The 7,810-nt window shown below is 41.0% G+C and overlaps 1 protein-coding gene across 1 annotated transcript; it reads right to left on the bottom strand.

Moving 5' to 3' along the window:
• Positions 1-329: 329 nt before the first annotated feature.
• Positions 330-3,031, bottom strand: LOC117460023 (ferritin, middle subunit). Its single transcript, XM_034101229.2, has 4 exons — positions 2,720-3,031; positions 1,893-2,039; positions 740-865; positions 330-635 (listed from the first exon to the last, which is right to left on the bottom strand). Exons 1-4 carry the CDS (start codon positions 2,819-2,821, stop codon positions 480-482), a joined length of 531 nt encoding a protein of 176 aa, XP_033957120.1. The 5' UTR covers positions 2,822-3,031; the 3' UTR covers positions 330-479.
• Positions 3,032-7,810: the final 4,779 nt, after the last annotated feature.

Genomic DNA, 7,810 nt, shown 5'->3' on the forward strand with positions numbered 1-7,810 from the left:
GCACTATGTTTCGTGCAGAAGGCAACGGAGGGAACATTTTATTTTGATCATCATTATTTACTAATAGAAACAAATTAGAGTGTAGTTTTCTTTCATATTGCCACACTTGGTAACCGTTTTATAAAAGCAATAGCTCACTTCAGGCCGTGATATATCCTCATTGCATCACAGCTAAGGGGGGTTGAACCACGCCCCCTAGCTGTGATATAATGAGCATATACCACGGCCTGAAGTGAGCCATTGCTTAAATGTACCATTCAAACCTAAAAGCTTACAAGGTTTAAAAGATACCTTCTCCTTTTAAAATGAGAAAAAGTCTCGAGACAGAATCCAGCTCAAAACGTTTATTCAGTCATCAGAAACTTCCATGTTAAAAGTGTAACAGGAGAGGAGGATTATGGGTAATGTAGTCAAACATGATCATCTACATATGATCAGATCAGGTGAACTCTGAGGATCAGCTGATCTGTCAGGTGAGTTCAGTTCTTCCCCCCCATGGTGTGCTTGTCGAACAGGTACTCGGCCATCTTGTTGGTGTTGGAGTCCATTCTGCTCAGATTAGCGATGAAGTCTCCGAGCTTCTTGATGGACTCGACCTGCTCGTTCAGGTAGTGAGTCTCCAGGAAGTCACACATCTGAGGAGGAGGAGAGAGCAGACGTTAACAACTAAAGCTTCAGAGACGTTGAACCCCAGAGATCATCAGTGTGTAGTTCCTCATGTTCAGCAGGTGTTCCTCACATGAGGGTCGGCGTGGTCTGAGGCCAGTTTGTGCAGATCCAGCAGAGCCTGGTTCACGTTCTTCTCCAGCTGCAGAGCGGCCTGCATGGCCTCCAGACCCGAGCCCCACTCGTCTCGCTCTGGCTTCTGTAACGAGGGAGCACCACCAGTTAGAGGGGAGGGTACATAAAGCAAAGAGCCTCAGTCTTAGTCTTAAATAAGTGAGAAACATGTTTATTTTAAGACAGACTTAGGAACGCCACCACTAAGTTTGTCCCTTTATAATAACCCGTATGCACTTGCAGTCTACATCACTTCTCTTCATTTAAGCACACTAGTTTCTCATGTTTACATAAAAAGACATTTAAAAATATTTGTTCATGTACTTTTTTTTTTATATGCATTTAATTATATTTTGTACTCGAGCCCAAAGCCTTATTCACAAGCCGCTGGAACAAGAATAAAAACCCTTTAAAGTACATTTAATCTATTAGACGACATGTCAATATACATACTAAGATTAGTCCTGTACAATAAAACAGGACGAGGTGCAAATGGAAATATTCTGTATTTTTCCAAGCCAAGCCTTTAATGCATCCGTTAAAGTCAACGCCCTGTTGCATTATGGTACATATAGTTGGATAAATGACCCCCACCCTAAATAAGCTTTCTCACGGCGCTGCCAAGTCACCTGAGCCGAGAGCCAATGAAATCTGTGGCTTTAACGGCACTAGGATGTTGAGATTTAGGGTAAACATGTTTTACCAAAATAAGAGTATTTAAAGTCTTAATACTGCAGTTCAAGTTGTTCACGGTGTACTGAGTTCAACAGCCTCTGCTTCTTGTTTGTTTACAGAGCGTTGCATAAACAGGATGTGGGTGGATTGAGTGACTCAGCAGTTTATCTGGTAGACTATCTCAGGGTGCGTCGGGCAGACATTTAGTTCCAACAGGCGCTCACCTTGACTAAAAGCTCTTTGAGCAGGTTCTCTCTCACTGACCCTGCTGTGATGTTACATGTTTGTGGTTCGTTGCTCGTGTGTCTTGATGTGTGTCTGGTGGTGTTACACATGGAGCTGCTGTGATGCAAGGAGCATTTCAGACTTGATCTGACCATTAAAGTATTATCGTATTGTAGACGTTCTGCAGACATGACGTCCTGACAGATATTTACCTTGATGTCCTGCAGGAAGATGCGTCCTCCTCGACTGTTCTGGAAGGTGAGCAGCTTGTCGGCGTGCTCCCGCTCCTCCTCGCTGTTCTCCTTGAAGAAGTGAGCGAAGCCGGGCAGGGCCACGTCGTCACGGGAGAAATAAAAGGCCTGCAGACAGAGAACAGACCGGTCGTTACACACAGAACAGGTCGAGACAAACGGTCGTTATGAGCCGAGGGCAGACAGAAACATGAGTCATGATTTCAGGGTGGGGATAACAACCAGCGTAAGCATGACACAGCATTATGTGTACTGAATTGTGGACAGGGACGAGAACAGTCAGAAATGGAAGCAGTATTTAGATCCATAACTTAAGTAGAAGTACTATCATCTTAAAATACTAAAGTGTCTGATTAGATAAAGTCAGTAATACCCGTTCAGTCTGAGGTAGAAACAGAGGAGGGTCTGTAATCTAAAGACAGTTTAACAGAAGTGAGAATAATGTAGTCTGTAGCCTTTAGGTTATGCTAATGCATGTTAGCTTAAAACAGGGATTCTGTGATTGTATGAGGACATCTGTAAAACAATAGTCCGCTATCTTGTATTTGTACACCCTGCATCACCAGATTACTCCACGGTTATGGAGATAATGTTGTATTTGATTGGGTACCAAACAGTTAAACAGTTTTTAGTTTGTGTGTGTCCTTGGCTCTCTAGGCACTTGTGTTTTGCCCACCAGAGACTACGTGGTTCCCCTGTGACGTTCGCTTGTTTACTCATAATACACTTAAACAATTTAATACAGGCACACAATTAACATGTAACGGTGTAAGAAGAGTGTTTCTTACCATGGAGGTGTAGGAGTAGGAGGCGAACAGCTCCATGTTCAGCATTCGGTTAACGGCCGCCTCGCAGTCGCGGTGGTAGTTCTGTCTCACCTGGGAATCCATCTCAACTGGCGTTTCTTCGCTGTTTTTCTTAACAAAACGGTACAAAAATAAAGCTTACGAAGACTCTTCGGAAGTGCAAATTGAAGCAGAGGTTTTTTCCTGTGTGTCCGGAATGGATTTAAGTGCGAATTCAGATAGAGATGAAAGAAAAGTTCCGTTCAAACACTGTTGAAGCAAGAACTGTTTCTTCCCGAGTGTGAAATGGCAGTTGAGTCGCTTCCTGTATTTATACCAGACGGGGGTCGTGGCGTCACTGCGCGTCTCCTCCAATCAGTGAGCTTTGGAGATCACATGACGGTGACTAAGCATTCTCTCTTCAGACTGGTGACAATGACTCAGCCGTTTTGACATCAAGTTTATATACAGAAAATGTTATATACATATTTTTTATTATAATTAATTTCATTTTATTCATCTTTTTTTTTGCACATTTTTACGGAAGAGGATTTGAAAAAAAAACGTGTTTTTTTTTCAGATAAAAAAAACGTGTTTTTTTCAGATAAAAAAACGTGTTTGTTTTCAGATAAACAAAAACGTTCTTTTTTTTGGGAGAAAAAAGTCAGAAATACCGGTAACTGTAGAACCAGCTTCAGTGAGAGACTTACACATTGCAGTAGGCAACAATGGAGGACGTGAGTGAATTTCTTCGCGCCAGAGGGGTCCAAGAAATAAATAATGGTTTAGTTCGTTGACACGCAAGTTTGTGCTTGTTGGAACAGTGATGACTAAACAACATGGTTTTCATGTTTCTGTAGAGATTTCATTAAGTGTGTTTAACAAGGCAGCTAGCAGCTAGCTGACAATCAAGGCTATTAACCATCAAAATGATCAACATCTCAAACATCATCTCGTCTAGAATGGAGTAAGACAGTTGTGGTTGTGGCCCACAACTGTCTTACTCCATTCTAGACTTGTTCGCATTTTATGAAACAAGTTAGTGAGGTTAACAGTAAGAGTGTTTAACACTTTCTGGCTTTAAATTAAAGGTAGGAATTTTGTTCCTGCATATAAAGTGTTCCTGATAAATAAGATCAGTACTCCGTAATGGACACTTTTACTCAGTTTGCTGCGCTGCTCTCAACGATGCCTGCAGAGCCGGATTTGGATGACTTAATTAAACTATTCTTCAGACTTTCCCTAAGTAACAAAGAAATACTTGCTATTTTAGCACACACTAAGCTACGGTGGCCGGCAGATGCAAACGCGGAACAACGGCCAAAAACACATACATTAGCAGGAAACAGCTGCAAATTCTAAAATGAAAAACAAACAAATCCTGAAAACAAATACAACCAAAAAACGCTGCATTTACAGAAATGATGCAAACTAAATACAACACACAAACCCAGAAAACAAACGCAACAAAAAAACGCTGCAAATACCAAAATGATATGCAAAGTCCAAAGCACGTACAAATCCCAAAACACATACAAAAAAAAAACATTCCGGAAGTGCTCCAGGCCTCTAGGGGGCGCGCTACGTGGAACAGATTGATGTCTGACCAGACAGAGAGAGAACGAACGACAGTGATGGAAATTGAAGCCGGAGGAAACAAAGTTGATCGAAGTGGACAAAGTCGATATATAAAAAGGTAAGTTTTGTTTTGATACAAAGAGCGTCATATTTACCCAGCTAGCGTTAGCTTGTTTGGTGAAAGAGCTTGCAAGTCAAGAGACAGCACTGTGCACCTAAATGTAACTCTTGACATCATATAGATATATTATAGGTGCAGAGAGGAGTTGGTTTATTGTGCCCCAATGTAAATCCTAATGTGAGAGTTAAACAATATATTGTACCTTGGTCAGTTTGGATTTATCGTGGCATTTATTCTTAATTAAAGTGAATCTATTTGATTTCACTCATTTGTGTGGGACATTCCAAATGTTCCAAAAGTGAGCACTCCACGAATGGACAACAGTTTGCCAGGTTAAAATAAAACATTGTCAACATATTATTTTGTGCCACAAGAAGTAGAATGTTTTAACAGTTCAGTAGTTTGAATATATTTGTTGTTTACCTTTATCAGACCTCTCAGGCACCCACAGCCAGCGTCTGATCGGGTAAGACTAATTACAAATGTAATTATACCATGTAGGTTTGAATTTGTGAACATGAAATTAATAAATACCTTTGTGTGCTAATGACACTGTCATTAGATCAACTGCACTTATTTCCTGGGTAAAAATAGGATGGAGCTGTAACGACTGAATGAACACAAGTAGAGGACTCAATAGCACGACTCGGAGACAGAGGCTTAGGATGCAAAAAAGGTCTTTATAGCCAAGGTTCGGTACACGGGAGATCAGTCAATAAGGCTACCAAAACAGACGAGGATTAGACAGGGACCGGGTCAGGACACGAAGCTGGGTCAGGTACACGTGGAATCAGATACTAGGAAAAACACTGCTGGAATGCTAGGAAGAACTAAGACGAACTGGCACTGAAGGGACTGTGGATGCAGACTAAGTAGGCAGAGGGAGAGATGATAATGGGGCACAGGTGAGGCTAATTAGGGAAGGGAAGCAGGTGGAGTTCAACCAAGGGCAGGAAAGCTGAGACTGAAATGAGAGAAACAACAATGAAAACAGGAACAATAACAAAATGCAACATGCTGGCTAGGGCCTTACAGGACCACCAACCCCATTCCAGGAAGAGGTCCAGTCTGCCCCGGGTCAGAACCACTTCTATAGGTGACACAGTTGTGTGGTGTGTATCTTTATTTTTACATTTGTTTGTTTGTATAGCCTCCAATCACAGTGGGTAACATTGCCAGGAAGCAGAACAATTATACTTTTATACATTTCCAAATTGCACCCACAACATCTTAGTGAAGACGATACAAAAAACACCCACAAATATTTTTCAAAGATCAGATATTCTGTGTTGCATCCATTTCAAACGTTTACAAGGATTGTGCAGGAGTATGACCAAAGTGCTGTTTAGAACCCAATGTATTAAAAAAGAATGGGAAGAGGATCGACATCCTTTAGTAAATATAACTGTCATACATATATTATGTATTGTAATTGTAATTGTTCGACTGTCTTCTCACTGCAGCAACTACACAACTGTGAATGCACTTCTCATTATTGATAGCCAGTCTGAGCCAGAAGACAAAATGGAGCAACGGTAGTAATTGTTACTATTACCACTTAATTGTTCTATTCTATTCTGTAAATCTTATTATAGCTTCATCATTTAATATTACAATACATCACTTTGTCTTTCCCAGCACAGAACACCTGACTGCGGAGGACATTGTTGCAGAGCTCTCTGCAAAAATAACAAATACATCTTGCAGCAGGTTCAATATGAACAGAGCCAGTGTGTGGGATGGAGCAACCCGCGGCTTCAAAGGTGCCTCATTCGACCCCTCTCATGAGACGTCAGTTAAGTTCACTGATGATGAGGGACGCACTGAGGATGGAGGGGACACTGAGGATGGAGGGGACACTGGTGGTCCCGAGCGTGAGTTCCTGACCCTCCTTATGGAACGCCTGAGGATGAAGAAAACATCACGTCAGCAACTGTTTGTGCCCCATGGCGGTGTGACTTTCCAGCCGCTCACTGCCTCTGATTCTAAATGTATAATGCTCTCTATAAAGATAGAACTAATACACAATTATTAATGCATAATATAAACTGTTTTGTGTATTTAATCATGCATTGGTCTACAATGTCAGAGTTTTTGCAGCGCAGTTAACTTTTATGTCACTAGTACGGTCAGAGGGCCACTAGTTCATCAAAACAGCTTACAAGTTGGGACTTTGGTGCTGCTCCTGCTGCTCCTGGCGTCACTAGTAAGGCTTATGTAGTAACTAGTCGGACAAAAGTGCCACTAGTTGCTGAAAAAGAGTGACTAGTATAATGTTGTATTCAACTAGTAAAGCAGAGTGCCAAACTAGTGTGACCATATATCTAACAAGTACAATCAAAGAGCCAACTAGTGTAGGCAGCAGTTTAAAGTTGAAGTAATCAGCTGAGATTGGAAATGTGCAGCATGTGCAGTAACCTGGTTCATGTTCCTCAGAGTTGCATAAGATGCTGACGCTCCGTTTAGTAATGAAATAGACCTTATTTCAGGCGAGTGCCGGGTAAGAGACACTTTGAGAAGCTCTGCTTGAAAGCAGCTCCGCCTCTTTGTTTTGTCCTTTATGATTGGTGCTCGAGTTGACTGCCTGAACTAGCTCGCAGGCTTCGCCCCATATGTGTGTGGTAGTGATGGGAATCATTTGGCTCGGCTCCCAAACGGCTCTTCATTTGACCACGTATACCTTTTCAATCGAATGTAGCCCTGTGTTGATGATTTATATGTGTAAACATATATAACTTTAATATAAATGCTGTGGCCATTTGTTTTCCTTGCATTTACAGACCCTTTTAACTCTGATTGTAGAACCACGCTAAACACGTAGGTGGCGCGTGAGGCTCAGGTTTGGGAAGGCTAAAGAACTTTTGGTAACACTTTATATTAAGGTACACAAATTAACCATCAACTAGTTGTTAATTAACATGCTTATTAGCAGTATATTAGCTTTTTAGTAGCCATTATAAAACACTTAGTAATGCCTTATTCTGCATGACCATATTCTACAAGTAATAAGCCATTAGTTGAGAGTTTTTCCTCAATAACCCTCTAATTAGTCCTGATTTATTGCAAGTAAGGAAGTTGTTGAACATGAGTTTTGGTCTTAATTTGCGCTGCTCAATATGGGCCGAATAAGGCAGCAGCACCACAAGAATAGTGATTCTCCCATAATAACACTTGACACATATGATCTATTCTTATGTAACAAGACATGAAACTATAAGTGTTAATTGTGTCTAAATAACTATCTAACAACATGTTTTGAATGTTAGACATGGAAAATATGGAATCATTCCTTTATATACTCGTAATATCATGATAAATGACATGAAACACATTGAGTTGTTTCAGCACTCTTTATTTGTTGTTAATCACCTTTGAAATAGGGAAGAGTAGCCAGA

This window comes from Pseudochaenichthys georgianus, chromosome 15, assembly GCF_902827115.2.
Source record: "Pseudochaenichthys georgianus chromosome 15, fPseGeo1.2, whole genome shotgun sequence".
In the NCBI taxonomy this organism is placed as follows: Eukaryota; Metazoa; Chordata; class Actinopteri; order Perciformes; family Channichthyidae; genus Pseudochaenichthys; species Pseudochaenichthys georgianus.

Excerpts from the sequence above, each read along its gene's own strand:
- LOC117460023 (XM_034101229.2), bottom strand. The coding sequence starts at position 2,821 with ATGGATTCCCAGGTGAGACAGAACTACCACCGCGACTGCGAGGCGGCC. Across the intron at positions 866-1,892 it reads TCTTCCTGCAGGACATCAAG|AAGCCAGAGCGAGACGAGTG; the intron begins GTAAATATCTGT and ends CCCTCGTTACAG. Across the intron at positions 636-739 it reads CAGACCACGCCGACCCTCAT|ATGTGTGACTTCCTGGAGAC; the intron begins GTGAGGAACACC and ends CCTCCTCCTCAG.